This window comes from Schistocerca serialis, chromosome 5, assembly GCF_023864345.2.
Source record: "Schistocerca serialis cubense isolate TAMUIC-IGC-003099 chromosome 5, iqSchSeri2.2, whole genome shotgun sequence".
NCBI lineage: Eukaryota > Metazoa > Arthropoda > Insecta > Orthoptera > Acrididae > Schistocerca > Schistocerca serialis.
Genome location: NC_064642.1, coordinates 494,538,723 through 494,563,949, shown reverse-complemented (window position 1 = coordinate 494,563,949; position 25,227 = coordinate 494,538,723). Strand labels below are relative to the sequence as shown.

General features: G+C 42.9%; 1 protein-coding gene across 4 annotated transcripts in view; it reads left to right on the top strand.

Annotated features, from left to right (window-relative positions):
• The window catches only part of LOC126482378 (DNA-directed RNA polymerase III subunit RPC6), a 77,886-nt gene that overhangs the window by 15,992 nt on the left and 36,667 nt on the right, over positions 1–25,227 (top strand). For all 4 annotated transcript variants that reach the window (XR_007587642.1, XM_050106476.1, XM_050106473.1 and 1 more), the window contains one exon: positions 12,562–12,679. Coding sequence is in view for 3 of the 4 variants with exons in the window: in XM_050106476.1 (XP_049962433.1) it covers positions 12,562–12,679 (118 nt within the window). In the remaining variant the exon portion in view is untranslated. The remainder of the gene's footprint in view (positions 1–12,561; positions 12,680–25,227) is intronic.

Genomic DNA, 25,227 nt, shown 5'->3' with positions numbered 1-25,227 from the left:
TCAGGAATTTAATGTAACATTTGAAGAAAATGATACAGGCAACAAAGTTCACAAAAATTTCGTATTCATGAAATTATTATTTTATTGTGCTCCAAAACTATCCATGTTGGCTACATAGCTTCTGAAACCAAAAGCACATCCTCAGCATAAACCTATAGCAAGATAATGTAAAACGAACATGCTGCGTCAAGTGTTCTCACAAAGATGGAACTGAATTGAACTAGACTCTTGGAGTCTCCTCCTTGATGCCTTCAGAGGTGATACATGGAAATACAACAAGGTCCACGGTTTCTGCCATGTAGGCATACTGATCAATCAGGGAAGCAACCAACAAATTTACAGGCACTGCATCTCCAAAATGAGTCAAAAAAAGACAGCTAAAGTGCGCGTCATTTATGTTGGCGGCCGAGTTTAGGTTCGTTCTGCGCATCTGACGTCACAAAACACAGTCAGCCAATGAACAGAGAACGACGTTGCCAGATCTCGACTGCAGTGCAGAGCATGGACGAGTGTCTTCAGTTTTAGAAACGTTCAGTCATAAATAACGTAGTAGAACAAAAGCAATGTCTTGATAGCAGACTTTCTTTTATACTGCTTTTTCGCAATAAAGAACAGCAGTAATTGTTTATTTCCTATTGTACTTCGACGAAGCGTGAGTAATTCATACTTATACCAACAGTGTTCGTCAGTATTTTGCGTGATGTGTTAGAGTCCTCATGGCATGTTTAAGGCGGCGAGCCGCGATAGCGTAACGGTTAAGGTGTTTGGCTTCTGTGTGAAAGGTAATGATTTCAAACCTTGTGGGATGCTTAAAATTTTCATTATTTAAAAACAATATCGAAGTGCCGTACTTCACGAATTATATTCGTTTGAATGCAATTTTTTGAAATTTCTAGTGCTTTGTCTCTTCATTAACCCTTTCGCTGCTGCAGACACGTGCTCCCCGCATTCCACGCTGTGGGCGATTTTGTCATCACTGCACTGCTCGCCTGTGCAGACACATGGTGTTCCCACTACTTTGACACGCTTATCATTCGATTTCTCAAAAACTATTTGGCCCAAAAATTTCATTTTTACACGTCTTCTTGACTGATACCTTCCCCCCATAAATGACTTAATTTTGTTTCGATGTTCAACGCAGTTATTATGCAGCATTAAATGTAGTAAACAATTGCACGAAATTTTGAAGAGTTTGCAGAAGTAGAAGTCCATAGCGTATACTTTCTGTATTGTCGATTTTATTTGCCACAATGTTGAGAATGAAATGTGGACAAGATACCTAAATTTCATATAAAATTTACTGTATAACAATATCTCATTTAATTTAAGTACCACATAGGTGTCGTATGTCATATTGAGAAATATTCCGTCTTTCGCGACTGTAATAAAAGTTTTATTTACACCGGACGCGTTTGGCTTTATTTTAAAGCACTTCAATCAATGAAAGGTATGGCACATACACAATGGTACTCATGTTCTCTTTATTGTTTTTGTTTCACAGTTGCAGTTTTACCAATGGTACTGAAATATATTCCTCTTCTGCAACTGTAATAAGCGACTTATTTAGACCAGACCCGTTTTTCTCTTTTGAAGCATCTTCAGTGGACAGTATTTTGTGTCCTCCATTGCCAAGTCACCTTTCGTAGTTTTGTGCTGCGGTAACACAATATTCAACGTTTGTGTTGGCTGATCAGTGTTTTAGCAAATAAATGATGTTTGAGTGTGCCACACACAAAAAATATATTTGACATAGCTCAGAGCACTTCACTGATAGACGGTATATTCAAGTCCTAATGTTTTTGTAAGTCCACAGTTTTGTTTAATGTATTTTGTCTACTTCCTTTTGATTGATTGAAGTGCTTTAAAATAAAGCCAAACGTGCTCAGTGTAAATAAAACTTTTGTTACAGTCGCGAAAGACGGAATATTTCTCAATATTACATACGACACCTATGTGATACTTAAATGAGATATTGTTATACAGTAAATTTTATATGAAATTTAGGTATCTTGTCCACATTTCATTCTCAACATTGTGGCAACTAAAATCGACCATACGGAAAGTATACTCTATGGACTTTTACCTCCGCAAACTCTTCAAAATTTCGTGCAATGGTTTACTATATTTAATGCTGCATAATAATTGCGTTGAACATCAAAACAAAATTAAGTCATTTATGGGGGGAAGGTATCAGTCAAGAAGATGTGTAAAAATGTAATTTTTGGGCCAAATAATTTTTGTGGAATCGAATGATAAGAGTGTCAAAGCAGTCGGAACACGATGTGTCTGCACAGGCGAGCAGTGCAGTGACAAAATCGCGCACAGGGCGGGAGCACGTCTTTGTAGCAGCGAAAGGGTTAATGCGGCCGTGGTGGCTTTACTTCATGAACTGCGCGCTGCCCCCTAAACGTGAGCTTGCGAACTATATACTATGGCGCTGCTTCTATTGGCGCATGCGTCGTGTGCAACTGGCAACGCAGCAATCTCCCGCGTCTGGGCGGGCATGCGCGAGCCCCAAGATAAAAGAATTGAACTATAGCTGGCGACTTAGGCTTTGAATCTCTCTCTCTCTCTCTCTCTCTCTCTCTCTCTCTCTCTCTCTCTTTCACACACACACACACACACACACACACACACACACACACACACACACACACACAAAACCAACTCCTTATCGCCACTGTTTCACCTCGGTGGAAGATGCAAGGAAAAAATAAAGTAATCCCTCACTGTTTAGATGGCTCCCATCTTATAATGGAACACTGAAGTTGGCAGACAAGCACCTACGTACGTGTCTGCAAGAGAGATTTTAAGGAATCTGATTCCACTGTGCATAGATCTTGTGCCCTAACAGAAGTTCAAGAATTTAACAATGTGGTAAGGCAGTGTCAGTACTGGCTTTTGGTGTTCGTGCAAGTGTTTTATTTTCTAAATGTGTGTCTCAAATGCTGACATTCTGTGCATTGAAGTAAGAAGCCACTTTGAATGCTTAAGAACTCCATAATTATATTAGGCTTGACTGTGTTCAAAACATACAGGTAATATATCCCAAGTGTAACTTTTAAGCCTTGCTTTTATTTGGATGTGTATATTTCCTTTTGTGCACTTAATTTGCTCATTTCTCAATTTTTTATTCTTTTTTCATCAGTTAAATTCAGTATTTCATCTGTTAACCAGAGCCTTGTCTTTTTTCCTGGTTGTTCTTTTTCTGTCTTTAGTCTGTCAATCTTTTGAAGCTATCCATTCATCTTCTGATGAATTGATTGTCTCTATTTTCCTTATTTGTCATCTAATTCTTGCTTTGAAACTCTCAACGACCTCTAGTTCTGTTATCTTTTCCGGTTACCATTTCCTTAATTTCTTATATTTCTGAAATTTCATCACTTTTAACCTGTAGTTTATAACCTTAATCTTATCTGCCACTGGAAATGCCATGCAGTTTAAAATCTGCTGTCACAGTCTTTGTCTTACCATTATACAATATTTCTGACACCTTTCCAGTCTCCAGTTCTCTTCCAGGTATGCAACCATCTGGTGTGACCCTTAAATTGTATGTTAGCAGTGATTAAATTGTTCTGTGTGCAAAATTCTACCAGGTGGCTTCCCGTTTCATTCCTTTGCTCCAGTGCATGTTCCTCTGCTACTTTTTCCTTCTGTTCCTTTTCTTACTATTAAATTCCAGTTCCCCATAACAATTAGATTTTTATCTCCCTTAACATACTGAATTACATTTTTTATAGCTTTTCAATCTCTTCATTATCTGCAGAGCTAGTAGGCATATATACTTCCACTGTTGTGATGGAACTTGGTTTTGTTTCTGTTTTGGCTATGATAAGGCATTCACTACGCTGTTTGTATTAGTTTACCCACATTTCTATATTTTGGTTCTTCTTCTGCTTTTACAGCCTCATTGAACCACTTCAGTCAGTCATTTTCTGCTCATCATCTTCAATAAGTTTTCTTTCCGCATTGCCCAGTGCCTTCTTTCACACTATGATCTTTGTTGTTGTTCATCTGTGAATATAATTTTCATTGTACATTGTTTGTCTATTTTTATGGTTTTTAGTTTTGTTTCACAAATAATCCATAGTTAATTTTAGCTCTTTCATATCCACCCTTATTTTCTTTATCCATCCTACTCATTGTTTCATGTTCCAAAGTTTCTCTATAATTTTTATTGTATATCTGGTTTCAGTTGTCCTCGTAACATGACCACCCCCCCCCCCCCCCAAAAAAAAAAAAAAAAAAAAAAAAAAAAAAAACACCCCTGCCCATATAATATCTGTAATGGACTTCAGTTTTGCTGTACAGCAATTCATTTTGCTCTATCCACTAATGTCCATCTTTCTGATATGTCTTATTTATGCATGTTATAGCTGTTCTTCTTTGTATGTTTAGGAGTTTGTTGATTCTGTTTTCCTGAGTGGCTTTGAAAAGAGATGCACTTCCATACGTCACCTCTGATTGAACCACCGTCTTACGTTTGTTTGGTGTTGATTGATAGACATTTTTATTGTATGCAGACCACACTGATGTTTGAGATTCTATCATTTTATTAGTTCTCTCTTACCATACAAGTTTCTCATCTAAGTTGTATCTTGTAGGTATGTAAATTGTTCACTGTTTTTCCTTTCTTGTTATGTACCGTTATGTGGTTGATTACTAGTGGACCTGCTAACATTATCTCAGTCTTTTTGAATGATATCTGGAATCCTGTTTTTTGTGCTATATTTCGTAGGATTATTATTTGATTTCTGCCTTCGTGGATGTTAATAGCTAGTAATGCTAAGTCATCTACAAATCCCAAGCAATTTAAGTTCATTTGATCTTCCTTGGTTCCAACTCATATGTTTTTAGCATTTTGCTTGTACCATTCCCTCATTCCAGAGCACAGTTGGAGAGTAGTGGTGATAAACTGTTTTCCTGTTTTAATCCTGTCTGGATTGTAAATGGCTCGGATATATCTCCTATGAGCTTTCCTTTAGATTTGATGATTGTTAGAGGTAATTTTATCATTTTTATTAATTTGGGAGTGAGACCGAAATTCTGTAATATCTTCATCATTGAAGATCTGTGCAAACAATTGTAAGCTTTTTTGAAGTCTACAAAGCTTATGACTTGTACTGTTTGTTTTAGATTGGTAATCCATTATCAATTTCGAAGAAATTATCTGCTCTGGGCAGCTTCTCCAGGATGTAAATCCTCCTCTGTATTCTCAAAGTTTCAGTTCAAGCTGATCTTTATTGTATAGAATTCTTGACATAATTTTATATGTGATATCCAAAAAGGAAATTTCTCTGTAGTGTCTGGATTTGGTTTGTCTCCTGTTTTATGTAATGGATGGATTATAACTGTAATCCAATGTTTTGGTAGTTCTTCTTTGTTCCAAATTTTCATTGTCCATTGATGTAATGATGTTTTCACTGGTTCTGCTGCATATTTTCAAAGAACTGCAAATGTTTGATCTTCTTTACTTGCTTTGTAATTTTTGATCTCGTTCAAAGCTTTGCAAACTTCATGGCCCACAGGTGGATTCATATTTCCTGCTGGTGTTTTAAAGGGGTGTCAGTGTTTATGTGAAGTAGTTCTGGAGGATCTTCGCAATTTAGTAATTTGTTAAATGTTTCTGGCAAAATATCCGTATTTTTCTTGTTATTTTTCTTATTACTTTTATCCTTTATTGTTGTGCTGGAGGGTTATTATATCTTTGTAGTTGTGAGCTAACAATCTTTTTTGTAGTCCCCAAGTTTGTTTCCTTGCTATTTGTCTATCATGAGAAGTATATCTTTTCGGTATTTGCGTTTAATCCTTCTTGTTGTCAGGCTATCTTTCTTTGTTCTGTGAGTTCCAATCTCATTCATAATTAGACTACTGAATTTTTATTTTTTTATTTTGTGTTGGTAACCATGTACTCGCCTGATAAGAAATCCTGTTCTTCCCACTGCACTTTACTAATTGTTGCTATACCTAACCTCAGTCTGTCACTTTCTTGTTTGAAATTCTCATGCTTAAATACACAACTAAGGGCGTATAAGTACGTGGTATCACGTAACATTCTGCCAGTGCGGACAGTATTTGCTTCGTGATACATTACCCGTGTTAAAATGGACCATTTACCAACTGCGGAAAAGGTCAATATCGTGTTGATGTATGGCTATTGTGATCAAAATGCCCAACGGGCGTGTGCTATGTATGCTGCTCGGTATCCCGGACGACATCATCCAAGTGTCCGGACCGTTCGCCGAATAGTTACGTTATTTAAGGAAACAGGAAGTGTTCAGTCACATGTGAAACGTCAACCACGACCTGCAACAAATGATGATGCCCAAGTAGGTGTTTTAGCTGCTGTCGTGACTAATCCGCATGTCAGTAGCAGACAAATTGCGTGAGAATCGGGAATCTCAAAAACGTTGGTGTTGAGAATGCTACATCAACATCGATTGCACCCGTACCAATTTCTATGCACCAGGAATTGCATGACGACGACTTTGAATGTCGTGTACAGTTCTGCCACTGGGCACAAGAGAAATTAAGGGACGATGACAGATTTTTTGCACATGTTCTATTTAGCGACGAAGTGCCATTCACCAACAGCAGTAATGTAAACCGACATAATATGCACTATTGAGCAATGGAAAATCCACAATGGCTACGACAATTGGAACATCAGCGACCTTGGCGGGTTAATGTATGGTGCGGCCTTATGGGAGGAAGGATAATTGGCCCCCATTTTATCGATGACAATCTAAATGGTGCAATGTATGCTGATTTCCTACATAATGTTCTACCGATGTTACTACATGATGTTCCACTGCATGACAGACTGGCGATGTACTTCCAACATGATGGATGTCCGGCACATAGCTCGCATGCGGTTGAAGCGGTATTGAATAGCATATTTCATGACAGGTGGATTGGTCGTCGAAGCACCATATGGCCCACACATTCACTGGATCTGATGTCCACGGATTTCTTTCTGTGGGGAAAGTTGAAGGATATTTGCTATCGTGATCCACCGACAACGCCTGACAACATGCGTCAGCGCATCTCAATGTATGTGCGAACAGTACGGAAGGCGAACTACTCGCTGTTGAGAAGAATGTCGTTACACGTATTGCCAAATGCATTGAGGTTGACCGACATCATTTTGAGCATTTAATGCATTAATGTGGTATTTACAGGTAATCACACTGTAACAGCATGCATTCTCAGAAATGATAAGTTCTTAAAGGTACATGTATCACCTTGGAACAACTGAAATAAAATGTTCAAACGTACCTATGTTCTGTATTTTAATTTAAAAAACCTACCTGTTACCAACTGTTCGTCTAAAATTGTGAGCCATATGTTTGTGACTATTCCAACGCCATCTATCACAAAGCGAAAAAAATGGTCCATCGAAAACATTCATATTTCTTTACGTACTACACCAATATGTAATAAAAAATGGGAGTCCCTATTTTAAAAAAATGCAGTTGATATCCATTTGACCTATGGCAGCGCTATCTAGCGGGCCAACCATAGCGCCATCCTGGTTTCCCCCTTCAAGCCAGGCAAGTTTCGTTCTTTGTAGTTGTTTTGTTTGATGCTTATTTCGTGAGATATTTGGCCCAGTCACGATCAATGGATCGCCCTGTATAACAGCTGTATTTTCCTCTTGCTTTCAGCTGTCCACTGTACCAACATTACGATGACATTGGCAGTAAAAGTTACATAATGAACTTCCCTTGAATTTTTCTTGGTTTATGTACGGTATAAAATGTGTGGGAAAAGTAATGAGACAGACAACACTATGAGTGATCTGGCAGTGCTGTGTTGTTTTGCTTTTGTAGACTGGTGTGTTCATCCCTTCCAGATGCTCATTCCAAGTTTCAGATCCATGCAGCCATCATGTGATTTTTGAGAGTGCCTTCAGTGAACTTGTGTTTTTGTTGTGTGTTAAGAAAATAAAACAGCGAAGTGTAGAGCAACGTTTCGCAATCAAGTTTTGTGCTAAACTAGAGGAATCCATGAGTTTGACATTTGGAAAGCTTAAATAGGCATATGGGGAAAATTCTTTACCAAGAGTACAAGTTTTTCACTGGTACAGATTATTTTTGAAAGGCCAAGAATATGTTGAAGATGAACCTCACTCAGGGAGACCTTCAACTCCAAAAACTAACGAAAACGTTGAACGTGTGCATGCTCTTAGGAGATTAGACCGATGTTTAACAATAAGAGTGATGCGTGACCTGTTAAACACTTTCACCGTACATCAAATTTTGACTGAAGATTTGCACATGCGAAAGGTTTGTGCCAAAATGGTGCCAAAAAACATCACAACTGAGTGGAAGGACAATCAAAAATATGAGTGCGTTGATCATCTAGAGAGGATTCCCAATGTCTATGAATGGTTGAGTCATTTGGTCATAGGTGCTGAACATGTGTTTTCACCTTTGATCGAGAGACAAAGTGGCAAAGTGAGGAGTGGCTCACTGAGACATCTCAGCCGAAAAAAGCTTGAATGAGCAAATCAAAGATTGAAACAAAGCTAACTTCCCTTTCTGACAGTAGGGATATTGTGCACAAAGAATTTGTTTTTCCAAGAAAAACCGTCAGTAAAATGTTTTACAAAGATGTCCTTGAATGGCTCAGGAAAAGAGTGAATCGAATGAGACTGCACATAGCAGAGAAGTGGATGCTGCAGCACAACAATGCCCCATGTCACACAGCCACTTCCCTCACAGAATTTTTGAGCTCAAAAGGCACTCCTTTTATTCCACAGCCCTCCCCACCCCCTATTCACCTGGACTGATTCCTTGTGGCCTTTTTCTTTCCCTGAAATTGAAAAATGCCATAAAAGGATGTCATTTTGGGACTCTGGAGAACTTTCATGACTGACATTTTAAAGGCTCTACCAGTTGAAGCCTTTCAGTGCTGCTACGGAGATTAGGAACAATGACTCAGCTGGTGTGTAGCTGCCAAAGGGAACTACCCTGAAGGGGGCAGTATTTTTGTTTGAAAAAAAAATAAAAAAACTTTGGTAGATAAAGAATCAACCTCATTACTTTTCTCACACACCTCGTATGTACACATTATGCATCAGAATACTCAGTGGAAACTCGTGTATTAGCTAATGTACGTCTACGGAATTTGTCTTTCAGTTCTAGTTTCTACCATGAAACGTGTGTTAAATGTTGCAGAGGTGGTTAAATATTGCACTAACATAAACATTAGGCTATGCTACAGGTCAGTCTGTTACCACAACAATCATTTGGCTTTCACATTAGGTGGTCTCACCAACTCACAACCAGATTATCACCTTTCAATCTAACGTAGACCTTGGCCTACACTACAGATTAGTCTGCCACCACAGCTAATATCAGTATCACAGTTTAGTCCACATTACTTCAGACAGTTCCTTAATTCTTGCAATTAAACTGACATTGATATAATTTTCACATAAGAAGACCACATGCTATGCCTATACTTTAGTTTTCACATTACATACTAAATTCTGCATTTTGTGATGACTAGATTTTTATTAAATTTTTATTAACTGATTGTCAGAAGGAAGCAAATGCTGTAGATGATGGAGAACAAGATTTCCTGTCTTGAAGTAGCAATTATTTAGAAGAAGCGGTTATTGAAGGCTTATTGTAATAGTAAATGCCCAAGAGGAAACTACTGAAATTGATAATGAAACGTGTACATTATTTTTATGATCTACAAGGCGCACAATGAATTTAATTGTATATGGTTAAATTATTAGAAAGAGACTGCCTTTGTCATAAGAACATAATGTTGCCATACTCTTCTTAAAATAATAATTAGAAACACCCTTGCCTTCAGTGGCTGTTTCCCTCTTGCTGAAAGTAATAAATTTTCAGTTGCTCCACAATTGTTTCCAGCTAGTTGTTCCTGCGTTAATAGCACGCCATTTGTTGAAACTGAAAAAATGCAGAGGTATGACAGAAAATAAAGATGTGTGACGGACGCTATTATGGATACATTTAAACACTTCCAGCTCTGTTGCTAGCTATTGTGCCACAATACAGGAAGCACCTTAAATGTATGGAGGGTGGAGTATTAAAGAAGAAACATAATAAAGAAAATATACCATTTATATAAGTTAATCATGTGAAATGAATTAAGGATGCTGAAAGCTGCATACACAGCTTTACAAGTTTTGAGACAACGAACACACGAGTGTGAACTATGTTACAGTGAAGGAATTCAAGAGCCAGAAATTTCAAAATGGAATGCAACTTCAGAAAATTAAAAAAATACAACAGAGAAACTATATGATTGTGAAACTATTGCATTCATTTGTTGCAGCTTAAGTGACAAACTATTATGTTTTCATCATTTCCTTGGGAGTGATCACATTCACATTCATCTGAACACCTTGATCGGGAAAGGAGGCATATCACACTCACTTACCTGTCATACAAATTAGCTACTTCGATAAGACATTCCTATCATATGAGACACATGCTGTCACTAATGCCTTGTATGACACAAGACGTCTTTTCCACAGGAGCATTCAGTTGACTTGTCGCCTCATAATCAAACGTTTACGTTTCCCGTGCAAAAGCCACTTCCTTTTGGCTGCTAACAGAGTAGATGTGCAGAATCAACTGCCATTGACAGTCAGTGCTCTTGACCACTTGGCCAAGATGCCATTATGTCAACTGCTCCTCAAAAATCCCTCATGCTCTATGCTTTCACAAGAAAAATGCTGGTCTGGTGCTGTGAGCAATGTAGCACTCACATCAGAGCATGCTCAGTTAATCACAGGCAGTCTTGTCCCTTCTCCGAGCTTAACATAACGTGGCTGACGATCATTTCAGCACCTCACTGTTGCAAATACGCCATGACACAGACACAGATTTGAATGAAGGATTGGAGGTTTGAGTGGTGCTCACCCACTTGGCAGTTCAACACTGTAGCCATTTAACCACAACGCCATTGCTCTTTTGGCTGCTCTATATTGCATTTCTTGTTCTTGGACCATTCACTGTTTCTAGTTTGCTTTTTTTTTTTTTTTTTTCTTCACAGTTCAGTATTCCTTCTTCCTATTTGCATGCTTGATCTGTGTTCAGTTTCTGATTGGCTACACACTGTGGCCTCTTATCACTAAATCTGAGGAGGTGTTATGGGGAATGTCCCTTGTTAGAAGAAGTATTATAGTTATTTTTGTTTGAAACTGTCTAAACATATCAGTGAAATGGGAGTTATAATAAAGGCTTCAAGCAAAATATGAAAGCTTATGTATGCAGTCTAGTATAATTTTACCAGTGTGCTACAATGTGGTAGCCTAGCCTCACCACTTACATTAGTAACTGTAACTAAATTGAATATATTATATTTACGTTTACAAACTGAACTGTTTAAATATATTTAAATTTTTAATTAATTATTTAACATCGTGAGGAATAAAATAAAATGAAAAAAGAAGGAAAATGATGATAACTGCAGGAATTAAACCCAAATTCATGAATTACCCATCAGTGGGCTTGATCACTGGGCTACCCTACTGATACATGAATTCTACTAAAAAATCCTGCATACTCTGCGTGTTAATCTTCAGACAGCATTTTATCTTTTCCTACAGCCCTCTCACACAAATTATTCAAGGAACTTGAAAGGGCATCTACCTGCTACTGCTTGCACAGTTTGAGCCATATTGGTGAGGCTCGTCCCATGCCCTTCTGTTGTTAGATTTACATATGAAATAAATTTACCTAACACTTTAAGTCTCACTTTCTCCTTCAAACATCTACTGGAAAAGGGCCTCTTTAGCAGATCAAGAACATTTCATCAACAGAAAACATTTTCATAGTAAATTTCCTCATATACTCGCTTTTTTTACTATCATCTGTAGCCTTTCGACTTACAAAGGTAGTAATTGTAACTAAATTGAATATATCAATTTTACATTTATAAGTTGAATTATCAATATATTTAGTAGTTTAACATTGTAAGGAATAAAACAAAACAAACTGAGCCAACAAATTGACAGTCAGTGCTCTTGACCACTTGGCCGAGGTGCCATTATGTCAACTGCTCCTCAGAAATCCTTCATACTCTATGCTTTCACAAGAAAAATGCTGGCCTGGTGCTGTGAGCAATGTATCACTCGCGGTGCTGGAAGGGATCGCAAAACATGAGAGCATGCACAGTTAACCACAGGCAGTCTCGTTCCTTCTCTGAGTTGATCATAACGTGGCTGACCATCATTTCAGCCCTTGACACTGGTTTGTAGTTATTGTGAGAGAGCACTACAAAACGTGTTTTCACCCATGTATGTGCATACCAGCACACATTCCAAGAGAAATGGAATGATTTGTGACTCGCATTCAAAGAGAAATGGCGTAATTTTAGTTTGATATTTACCGTGTGCTGTAGCACATTACCACATGATAACTGTCCGCCACTCTATGGAGTAATATATCAAGTGGAGCTTCAGCAGCTCTTCTTGGATGGTTATGGTTTCCTTCCTTTTGTTACTCTAATATCCTCTTATGCTTTCAGAGTGTCAGATTATACTTTGTCTTCTCTTTTGCTAATTTGTTCTAGGGTTATTGCCTTGGCACAGAAAATACCAAAGGGCATTTCTGACAAAGATATACAAAATGAAATGCCGGATTTGCAGCCGCAACAGAGAGCCACTGTAATAAACAAGTTACTTGCACAGGTTAGTTGTTTGTAATCTTTTGCTAGGTCTCTACGAAAGCTGTATCTTGAATAATATCAGATGGGTAGTAATAAATGTTGATAGACTTTTGCATTCATAGATAAGGATGAAACACCTGTATTTAGAGGGTGCTAATTAAATCTGGAGGTTATTAAATGTATTCAAATTTATCAGTATTTAGTAGCAATAATTTTTAATCTTTGGTATGGCGCTTACAAGTAGTTAAAACATACAGAAATTCATTGTTGCTGAGGGAGGCACAGTTATGACTGGGCATGCATGTGACATCATATGCAACACAAACTGGTATTCTTTAAACTCTCTAACACTGTAAACATTTTATAATTTTCCATACTCTTCATAATGTTTGGTAAGAACTGCACTAGGATCCAGGAGAAGAGTGGTTCTAATACCCATTTGCCCTCCAGATTTGGGGTTTCTATGGTTGCTACCTTCTACTTGTGATAATTCTGTTATAAAGTAGATGTCCAGTTTCCTTCCCAATCCTAGTTTGTGCTCAGTCGCTAATAATCTCATCATCAACAGGATGTTAAACTATAACTCTTCTTCCCTTCCCCTTTTTTTGGTCTTGATCACAAGGGTAGTACAAAGTATAAGGAAAAAAAAAACCCATCTCAAAGTGAGTGACACACCTTACTTGTGAATGGAGGCATGCAAGTCTTATTAATCTCATGTTTTGGTTCATATAGCTGTTCATGCAAGTTGTTATTGTTATTATTATTAATCTTCAACAGTATTATTAGAGTCTGGATATTATGTAATTACGTATTCTGTTCCTTTGTTTGTATAATTTTTTAAAAAAGAGAAAAATCTAAAATGTCAACAAATTACACTGAAAGAACCCTTACTTCAAAGTTTTAAATTACATAATTTTATAGATTGTAATATTACTGTGGAATTATTATACATTTTCGTCAGTCTCATACATTTCCGTTGCATAGCGAGAAAGGAAAAGAAAGTTAAGTTTATTATTGTGTTTCTCATACTGTCATCAATCACGTTACACTCCAAACTAAATTGCACAAGTTCTGAACATGCTGTCCTTTCTTGTTCTCAAATGCTACGCAATGTGTAGCAATCAGTTGCATTTAAGTTAGCTATGGCACCAGTTGTTTCTTCATTGTCATCAAAGCTGATAACATGAATGTCTATTGAAAGTACTTTAACAACCAATGGTAAAATAGTCTTCAGCCAGACTTGTGATAAACTTATAGGATGTATGGTGAAATCTCAAACCGAACGTCATTTACAAAGCAGCCTACATGATAGGCATTACCAATAGATTTCTTCAAAGAAACGGATTCTACTTACACAGTTGCAGGAAAAGTAATAAATACTAATAGTAAATTTTACAAACAACTATGTTTTGTGTTGGTTGCTGTGACACATACCCTGGAAACTTCAGGTACCTAAACTTAAACATTTCTTACAGAAATACCACACCTGCATATTCCCAATGAGTCCACTCTCAGGAACAGTTACCTAAATTCTTACTATGTTGATATATTAGAAAAAATCAGTGCTGACATTGACAAATCACCCATATGTATTTCTGCTAATGAGACAACAGATGCTATAGGCAGTTTCATTTGCTAATCTAATTGTGGGCAAGCTGGACTCTGAGGCTGCATCCAAGCCCTACTTAATTTATTGTAAATCTTTGGGGACAACAAGTAACTCAGCAGTTGCCAGATTCATTTTTATTATGTACCTAGGTACCAGGTCAGATGGCATAAAAGAAGAGGGTTCTACTGATGTACACAGGTGCAGCTCCATAAATGTTGAAATCAGAGAAATTACTTGATGTATTTTATCCTAAGTTAGTGCATGCTACATGTACAGTTTGTCCGTTGCAATGAGTGGCAGAAAATCCCCAGAAGTAAATACACTGATATCAGCAAGGAAGAAGATTTTCTTGAAATGTTCTTATTGTTTACAATGCTACAAGCAGCAGCTGTCTGATGTACTTCTGCCTCTCTCACTTTGAAGCTGTGAAGTCAGTTATGGAGAACTTTTCTTATGATCTTGTAATGTGTGTGAGTGTATCCTAGTCAGCATTAAACAGTTTAGTGCTCAGTTTAGTTTCACACATAGCAAGTCAGTTCAGTTGGTTTCCTGATAGTATCAGGAAACTGAAGACTTCAAGTATGCCTCTCTGAGAGGCTATGGAGATAATGGAAGATGCAGTTCGGAAGGTCAGTGTTGTACCAGGTGAAGTGGGTATGTAGTTTCCAGCAAACCGCAATCCATGCAGAATAAGAATCCAAGATACTCAAATCTGATTATTTTGTCTTGCTTATTGAATGGGGAAATTGTAGATCCCCATGAGAATATTATTCTTAGCGCATAAATATTACTGGCATTTAAGTATGCACCATTGACTTCTTGTGAAGGTTAGTCAGACAGGAGACTGCATGCCAACAGAATGTCTGGAACAATGTAATGTAATTAATTGTGCATCCCATTCCATTGTGACTTAAATGCCTCAATAGAAGACACTTGTACTTCAGTACTTTGTAGCAGAAGTGAACTGATTAAGAATTAATGTTTGATTAGCCCACCTGTAAACTTACATTATCTAGCAAAAAAATTAAATTTTGGATTTTACAAATAATTGCTTCATTACATATTTATTTACATATTTCACCAATTTTTGTTACATCTTCTTATATGCTTAGTTCTTAATTTGATTTAATAATAATAATAATAATAATAATAATAATAATAATAATAAGAGCCTGGATGTTATGTAATAAGTCACTGTTACTACCTGTTTGGAATGGAGTGAGCCGGCCGAAGTGGCCGTGCGGTTAAAGGCACTGCAGTCTGGAACCGCAAGACCGCTACGGTCGCAGGTTCGAATCCTGCCTCGGGCATGGAAGTTTGTGATGTCCTTAGGTTAGTTAGGTTTAACTAGTTCTAAGTTCTAGGGGACTAATGACCTCAGCAGTTGAGTCCCATAGTGCTCAGAGCCATTTGAACCATTTTTTGGAATGGAGTGCCACTACATTGGCTTTAGTGTACAGTCTTCTAGAAAAGGAAAACATTTTCTTGACATCTGCAAGGAATAAATGTGATGAGATGCCAATCTTCCTGGTTTTGTGTACATTTGTGTGTGCATCCTGCTTCTGTTGTGTGAGCAGTTGGCCTGTGTCTGAGTCAGTTCTGTTGTATTTACAGAAACAGGAAACAGAGCTTGCTTGTGCAATTGCTGAAAGCTATTGCAAAGCAACGTTAAGGTGCCTCTCTTATACCACACCCATAGGACACCTTCTCCCCCCCTCTCCTCCATACCACCCCCCCCCCCCCCCCCCCCGAGGGGGGGTTTGTCCTAGGCAACCACAGGGCCCCAAGCCTTTGTAGTATCTTTTCCCTTTCATGCTGCCTGTCTACCCGCTTGCTATTATTTTCCCCTCCATTGGGGAACAAGTCTGGGGTGTTAATGGGAATGTTCCGCATTGTCTGTTGCTAACATAAGAACAGTCTCACCACTGTCTTTCATTCCCTTTTCCTTTCTTAGTTTCCTTCTCCTCTCGTTCCTCTGCTTCGGTGTTTGAGGTTCCTCTTTTTCTTCTTCCTCTCTGTGCGCTCCTGATGGATGGCCCAAGCATCCGATGCATAACAGGTAACTGGGCAACACATAATTCCCAGCCCCAAGTTGACAGGTACCCCCCAAGGGGTCCACAACTCTTTTGTGGATATGTGCGTAGCGAGCACGGGACCCCGAGCTAATGTGGCCCTCCTTCCTTTCCGGGCTGCATACCCTCCCTTTCCGCATCCTTCCCGGTCCCCCATCTTCGCCCCCCCCCCTCCACCTCTTGCTCTTTCCTTCCCTTTCTCCCCTCAGGGAGTATGGTTTGTGCCTACGTCCGGAGACGGACGCTCGAAACTGTTACAAATTCCTTGCTTTCTATACTTGCCAGTCTTCGTCCTTCCTCTGTCCTTCTCTTTTCCTTCCCTCTTCTCTTTGCCCTTTTCTCCGCTTAGGCGTTTGAGACCCCTCTTCTTTCCTTTCCCTTTCTCTTTTTTCCTCCCTGTGCGTGTCTGAAGGCCGACCCACACACTTCCATGCGTAGCCGGTGACGGGGTAACGCGTAATTCCCCGCCCTGGGTAGACAGGTAGGACACGTACGTACCCCCTGGTAACGGCCAGGCCCAGGGAGGGGTGATTACCCGAGCTGATACCTTCCAAAAGTGCCGATTGGTCCCTCTGTCCGTTTGTCGGGAGGTGTGACCTGAGGTGTGAACAATCACCCTCAGAGAGGGCCCCCACAAGGGAGGAGCGCGCCATCAGAGACGCCGGTAATCATGGGGGATTCTTCCGCAATGGTTTCCTCACCTTCCACTATGTCTGCTCACAAGCGTAAGTTCACTGAGTCTCAGCCACAGACAGTTCTTCCATCGTTGCCACAGTTCCTTGTTGTTTCTCGGTCTGACGAAGGTCACGACTTCTCCACGGTCAACCCTTTCATTATTCAGAAAGGTGTCGACGCAATTGCAGGTTCTGTAAACTCTTGTTCCAGATTACGGAATGGCACCCTGTTGTTAAAAACAGTCAGTGCCCTCCAGGCACAAAAATTGCTGCGTACCTCACTACTACACACCTTCCCTGTCCGGGTGGAACCACACCGTACTTTAAATTCCTCGCGTGGAGTCGTTTATACACGCTCCCTCGAAGGATTGTCTGACGAAGAAATTCAGCACTACCTGTCTGACCAGGGCGTAACGGCTGTTCATAGGGTTATGAAAAGGGTTGACACGAACATCATTCCAACCCGCACTGTCTTCTTGGTATTTGACAAAGTTCAACTCCCATCGAAAATCAAAGCAGGCTATGAGATAATTTCCATTCGCCCTTACGTCCCAAACCCTACATGTTGCCATCAGTGTCAGTGGTTCAATCACACCAGCCAGTCCTGTACCAATCCGGCCAAATGTGTTACGTGTGGCAAGGATGCCCATGAGGGTGCTTGTCCACCTCCATCCCCTTGCTGCATCAACTGTATGGGTGACCACGCTGCTTCCTCTCGAGATTGCCCCATTTTTAAGGACGAAAAGCTCATCCAGGAAATTAGGGTGAAGGAAAAGGTGTCTACCTTTGCTGCTCGAAAATTATTCGCCCCTCGACAGCCCACCGTGCCTCAGACAGGAAAATACAGCACTGTCCTTGCTTCTCCTCGGCCAACAAAGGAGGCGGCCACACAGACTTGCGACCTCACCTTTAGTGCCACGGTCGTCAGATTGGCCAGTGCAAAGATCGCCCGTTCAGCCTCACCACTTTCGCCTGCCCACTCTCTGGCTCACCCTTCGTCGGGTTCTGCTAAATCTCGAGCCCAAAAGTCGGACACCAAGACTTCGAAAAAAGAGCATACTCGTGAAGAGTTTTTACGTACCGCAACTTCCCAACCATCGGTTCCTCCTTCATCTAAACATCATACTTCCAAGAAGGCTACAAAGAAGCCCAGTTCCTCTCCTTCTCCACCAAGGCGTGTCCCATCTACAGCACCACCTGGCGGAAATCGCCCTCGGCCGTCTTCTGTGTCGCCGAGGCGCACTGCTTGGCGGCCGATCAACCAGCCGATCGCTGGTGGCAGGAGCTGCTCCTGACCAACCTATGGATCAGGATCTTCTGCCTTCGGCTGAATGCCATTCCATGCTGTCGGTCGCAATCTCTGAGCAGTCTTTGAGTTGACAGCGACCTTGGTCACATTCCTCCATTTTCTGTTCACCCTATGTCCATTATCCACTGGAATATCCGCGTATTCGAGCCAATCGGGATGAATTGTCGATCCTCTTATGAACCTACTCGCCGGTCATCTTCTGTCTTCAGGAAACAAAGCTGCGTCCCCATGACCGCTTTGTTCTCCCTCATTTTCAGTCCGTCCGATATGATCTCCCCTCTGTTGAAGGCACTCCAGCACTTGGAGGACTCATGATTCTTCTCCATGAAACTCTCCATTATCACCCAATCCATTTAAACACTTCCTTCCAAGCTGTTGCCGTCCGTCTTTCCCTTTCCGGATACACGTTCTGTCTTTGTACTGTATACATTCCATTGTCCACACCAATGGCACGAGCTGATCTCCTTCATCTTCTTGGTCAGCTTCCACCCCCCTGTTTGCTGGTTGGGGACTTCAATGCCCACCACCCGCTTTGGGGATCTCCACATCCTTGTCCACGTGGCTCACTATTGCTAGCCGTCTTCCACGAAGCGGATCTAGTTTGCCTCAACAAAGGGGTTCCTACATTTTTGTCTGCCTCCACGACAAATTTATCTCATTTGGACCTTGCGGTCGGTACTGTTCCGCTAGCTAGGCGCTTCGAATGGTTCGCCCTTGATGATACACACTCGAGTGACCCCCCCCAGGGGGTCCACAACTCTTTTGTGGACACGTGCGTAGCGAGCACGGGACCCCGAGCTAATGTGGCCCTCCTTCCTTTTCCGGGCTGCATACCTTCCCTTCCCTTTCCGCATCCCTCCCCGTCCCCCATCTTCGCCCCCCCCCCCCCCCCCCCCCTCACCTCTGTCTCTTTCCTTCCTTTCTCCCCCTCTGGGAGTATGGTTTGTGCCTACGTCCGGAGACGGACGCTCGAAACTGTTCCAAATTCCTTGCTCTTACACTTGCCAGTCCTCGTCCTTCCTCTGTCCTTCTCTTTTCCTTCCCTCTTCTCCTTGCCCTTTTCTCCGCTACGGCGTTTGAGACCCTCTCTTCTTTCCTTTCCCTTTCTCTTCTTTCCTCCCTGTGCGTGTCTGAAGGCCGACCCACGCACTTCCATGCGTAGCCGGTGACGGGGTAACGCGTAATTCCCCGCCCCGGGTAGACAGGTAGGACACGTACGTACCCCCTGGTAACGGCCAGGCCCAGGGAGGGGTGATTACCCGAGCTGATACCTTCCGAAAGTGCCGATTGGTCCCTCCGTCCGTTTGTCGGGAGGTGTGACCTGAGGTGTGAACAATCACCTAAGGCGGGTGTGCCCTCGGTGAGGGCCCCCACAAGGGCGGAGCGCGCCATCGGAGACGCCGGTAATCATGGGGGATTCTTCCGCAATGGTTTCCTCACCTTCCACTATGTCTGCTCACAAACGTAAGTTCACTGAGTCTCAGCCACAGACTGTTCTTCCATCGTTGCCACAGTTCCTTGTTGTTTCTCGGTCTGACGAAGGTCACGACTTTTCCACGGTCAACCCTTTCATTATACAGAAAGGTGTCGACGCAATTGCGGGTCCTGTAAAGTCTTGTTCCAGATTACGGAACGGCACCCTGTTGTTAGAAACACACAGTGCCCTCCAGGCTCAAAAATTGCTGCGTACTTCTCTGCTCCACACCTTCCCTGTCCGGGTGGAACCGCACCGTACCTTAAATTCCTCGCGTGGAGTCGTTTATACGCGCTCCCTCGATGGATTGTCTGACGAAGAAATTCAGCATTACCTGTCTGACCAGGGCGTCACAGCTGTTCATCGGGTTATGAAAAGGGTTGATTCGAACATCATTCCAACCCGCACTGTCTTCTTGACATTTGACAAAGTTCAACTCCCATCAAAAATGAAAGCAGGCTATGAGATAATTTCCGTTCGCCCTTATGTCCCAAACCCTACGCGTTGCTATCGATGTCAGCGGTTCAATCGTACCAGCCAGTCCTGTTCCAATCCGGCCAAATGTGTTACTTGTGGCAAGGATGCCCATGAGGGTGCTTGTCCACCTCCATCCCCTCGCTGCATCAACTGTATGGGTGACCACGCTGCCTCCTCTCGAGATTGCCCCGTTTTTAAGGATGAAAAGCTCATCCAGGAAATAAGAGTGAAGGAAAAGGTGTCGACCTTTGCTGCTCGAAAGTTACTCGCCAGTCGACAGCCCACCGTGCCTCAGAAAGGTAAATACAGCGCTGTCCTTGCTTCTCCTCGACCAACAAAGGAGGCGGCCACGCAGACTTGCGACTTCACCTTTAGTACCACGGTCGTCAGATCGGCCAGCGCAAAGATCGCCCGTTCAACCTCACCCCTTTCGCCTGCCCACTCTATGGCTCACCCTTCGTCGGGTTCTGTTAAATCTCGAGCCCAAAAGTCAGACGCCAAGTCTTCGAAAAACGAGCATTCTCGTGAAGAGTTTTTACGTACCGCAACTTCACAACCATCGGTTCCTCCTTCATCTAAACATCATACTTCTAAGAAGGCTACGAAGAAACACAGTTCCTCTCCTTCTCCGCCAAGGCGTGTCCCATCTACAGCACCACCTGGCGGAAATCGCCCTCGGCCATCTTCTGTGTCGCCGAGGCGCACTGCTGGTGGCCGGTCAACTGGCCGATCGTTGGTGGCAGGAGCTGCTCCTGACCAACCTATGGATCAGGATCTTCTGCCTTCGACTGAATGCAATTCCATGCTGTCGGTCGCAAGCTCTGAGCAGTCGTTGAGTTGACAGCACCCTTGGTCACGTTCCTCCATTTTCTGTTCACCCTATGTCCATTATCCACTGGAATATCCGCGGCATTCGCGCCATTCGGGAGGAATTGTCGATCCTCTTACGATCCTACTCGCCGGTCATCTTCTGTCTTCAGGAAACAAAGCTGCGTCCCCATGACCGCTTTGTTCTCCCTCATTTTCAGTCCGTCCGATATGATCTCCCCTCTGTTGAAGGCACTCCAGCACTTGGAGGACTCATGATTCTTCTCCATGAAACTCTCCATTATCACCCAATCCATTTAAACACTTCCTTCCAAGCTGTTGCCGTCCGTCTTTCCCTTTCCGGATACACGTTCTGTCTTTGTACTGTATACATTCCATCGTCCACACCAATGGCACGAGCTGATCTCCTTCATCTTCTTGGTCAGCTTCCACCCCCCCTGTTTGCTGGTTGGGGACTTCAATGCCCACCACCCGCTTTGGGGATCTCCACATCCTTGTCCACGTGGCTCACTATTGCTAGCCGTCTTCCACGAAGCGGATCTAGTTTGCCTCAACAAAGGGGTTCCTACATTTTTGTCTGCCTCCACGACAAATTTATCTCATTTGGACCTTGCGGTCGGTACTGTTCCGCTAGCTAGGCGCTTCGAATGGTTCGCCCTTGATGATACACACTCGAGTGACCACTTTCCATGTGTCCTTAGACTGCAGCCTCAACTGCCATACATGCGCCCGCGACGCTGGAAGTTTGCCCAAGCTGATTGGACACTTTTTTCGTCTCTAGCGACATTCGATGACCGTCACTTTCCCAGCGTCGACGATGAGGTCACACATATTACCGACGTTATTCTTACAGCTGCGGAACATTCAATACCACGCACCTCCGAATTGCCCCGGCGCCCCCCAGTTCCTTGGTGGAACGAGGCATGCCATGATGCAATACGTGAGCGGCGACTTGCTCTTCGCGTTTTCCGCCACCATCCTACTTTGGCCAACTGTATCCGCTATAAGCTGTTCCGAGCGTGATGCCGTCATGTCATCCGCGATAGCAAGAAGGCAAGCTGGAAAGTCTTTATTAGCTCATTTAACACCTTCACTCCCTCCTCGGAAGTTTGGAGTCGGCTTCGACAGTTCTCAGGCGTGCCTAGTTTCTCCCCGGTCTCTGGGCTCACTGTCGCGCATGACACACATTAGTGGACCCCGTCGCAATTTCTAACTCGTTGGGTCAGCACTTTGCTGAGATTTCGAGCTCTTCAAATTACCCGCCAGCGTTTCTCCCGAAGAAACGTGCAGCGGAAGTGCGACCTCTTGCTTTCTCCTCTCAAAATCGCGAAAGCTACAATACTGTTTTCTCCATGCGGGAACTCCAACATGCACTCTCTTCTTCTCGCTCCTCCGCTCCAGGACCGGATGGTATCCACATCCAAATGTTGCTGCGTTTATCAACCCATAGTCTGCGTTACTTCCTTCGCCTTTATAATCGAATTTGGAGCGACAGTACTTTACCCAGACGATGGCGGGAAGCTATCGTCGTTCCTGTTCCGAAACCTGGAAAGGACAAACATCTCCCGTCTAGCTATCGCCCCATTTCTCTCACGAGTAATGTCTGTAAGGTTTTGGACCGTATGGTGAATTACCGTTTAGCGTGGTGGCTGGAATCCCACAGTCTTTTAACACCTGCCCAATGCGGATTCCGAAAGCATCGTTCTGCAGTTGACCATCTTGTTGCTCTCTCCACTTATATCATGAACAATTTTCTCCGGAAACGCCAAACAGTAGCAATATTTTTTGATCTGGAGAGAGCATACGATACCTGCTGGAGGACAGGCATCCTCCGCACACTGTTCTCTTGGGGCTTTCGAGGTCGGCTGCCCCTTTTTCTTCGCGAATTTATGGCAGAGCGCACATTTAGGGTGCGGGTGAACACTACTCTCTCCCGTACTTTCTCCCAAGAAAACGGGGTACCTTAGGGCTCCGTGCTGAGTGTTGTACTGTTTGCCATTGCCATCAATCCAATTATGGATTGTCTCCTTCCTGATGTCTCGAGCTCCCTCTTCGTGGACGATTTTGCGATCTACTACAGCTCTCAACGGACCAGCCTTCTTGAACGACGTCTTCAAGGATGTCTCGATCGCCTCCACTCTTGCAGCATCGAAACCGGCTTCCGTTTTTCTCCCAGTAAGACCGTTTGTGTTAATTTTTGGCGACGTAAGGAGTTTCTTCCGCCCTCCTTACATCTAGGTCCTGTCAACCTTCCGTTTTCAAACGTCGCTAAATTCTTGGGTCTTATGTTTGACAGAAAACTGTGCTGGTCCTCCCATGTTTCCTATCTTTCGGCTCGTTGTCTGCGATCCCTTAACACCCTCCATGTCCTTAATGGTACCTCCTGGGGAGCGGACTGAGTGGTCCTTCTCCGCCTCTATCGCGCCTTAGTGCGCTCGAAATTGGACTATGGAAGCATAGTCTACTCCTCTGCTCGGCCGTCTATTCTTCGGCGTCTCGACTCTATCCACCACCGTGGATTACGTTTAGTGTCTGGAGCTTTTTACACCAGCCCTGTGGAAAGCCTTTATGCTGAGACTGCTGAACCTCCGCTGTTCAATCGGCGAGCAGTCCTTCTGAGTCATTATGCTAGCCATCTGTCTTCCATGCCTGCTAATCCAGCCCATGACCTTTTTTTCGACGCCTCCTTTGATGTAGGGTATGCAGGCCGCCCCTCCTCCCTACTACCACCGGGAGTCCGCTTCCGTCAACTGCTTCATTCTCTTTCCTTCCGCTTTCCTAAAACCACCTTGACAACTTGGGGTACAGCACCGCCTTGGCTCCGTCCCCGGATCTGCCTGCTCCGTGACCTTTGTCGATTTCCCAAGGATGGTACCCCTTCACTTGTTTACCGTCGGGCATTTGCTGCTCTATGTGCACAAATGACGGACGCCACATTTATTTACACCGACGGCTCGAAAACATCGTTAGGTGTAGGGAGTGCCTATATTGTTGGCGACACCCCAAATCACTTTCGGCTTCCCGACCAGTGTTCGGTTTATACTGCGGAGCTGTACGCTGTTCTCCAGGCTGTCTACTACATCCGCCGCCCTCAGCGGATACAGTATGTTATTTGCTCAGATTCTCTCAGCTCTCTCCTCAGTCTCCAAGCTCTTTACCCTGTCCACCCTCTGGTCCACCGGATTCAGGACTGTCTGCGCTTGCTCCACATGGGGGGCGTTTCGGTGGCGTTCCTCTGGCTCCCGGGACACACTGGTATCTGTGGGAATGAGGCAGCCGATACAGCAGCCAAGGCTGCAGTCTCTCTTCTTCGGCCAGCTATTCAGTTGATCCCCTTCACCGATGTACGAAGTGTTTTATGTCGTCGAGTTGTTCTTTTATGGAAGCACATTGGTCGACACTTCCCCATAATAAATTGCGGGACGTGAAAACTCTTCCTTGTGCTTGGACCTCTTCCTCCCGAACACGTCATCGGGAGGAGGTAATTTTAACAGGGCACTGTCTTTTTAGCCATCGAAATCTTTTAAGCGGCGATCCTCCCCCACTCTGTCCCCACTGCTCTCAGCTGTGGACGGTAAGACACCTTTTAATTGAGTGCCCCTATTTTAATCTGTTACGCTCCTGTCTACAGCTATCGCCTGATATATCATCGATTTTAGCAGATGACACGCGCTCAGCCAACCGCATTCTCAAGTTTATTAGTGCCAGTGAAATGACGTCAGTCATTTGAAGCTTTTTTTGGGGACAACCAACCCCTTTCTGTAGTGGATTTTTAAGCCTTCCTTCTGATTTTAGTTTCTCCAATTTTATGACTTTCGTTCCCATTGCTTCTGGTTTTCAATTTCGGTTTTTTACTGTTTCCTAAGTCACGGACCGGGCGCTAATGACCATAGCAGTTTTGCGCCCTAAAACCAAAAAAAAAAAAAAAAAAAAAAAAAGTTGACAGGTAGGGTTCGCATGTACCTCCTGGTACAGGCCAGGCCCAGGGAGGGGTGATTGTCTGAGCTGCTATCTTCCCAAACTACTGATTGGTCCCTCTGTCAGATGTTCGGGAGCTGTGACCTGAGGTGTCAGTTATCACCTAAGGTGAGTGCATTCCCTTGTGAAACGAGCCCCCAGTTGGAAGG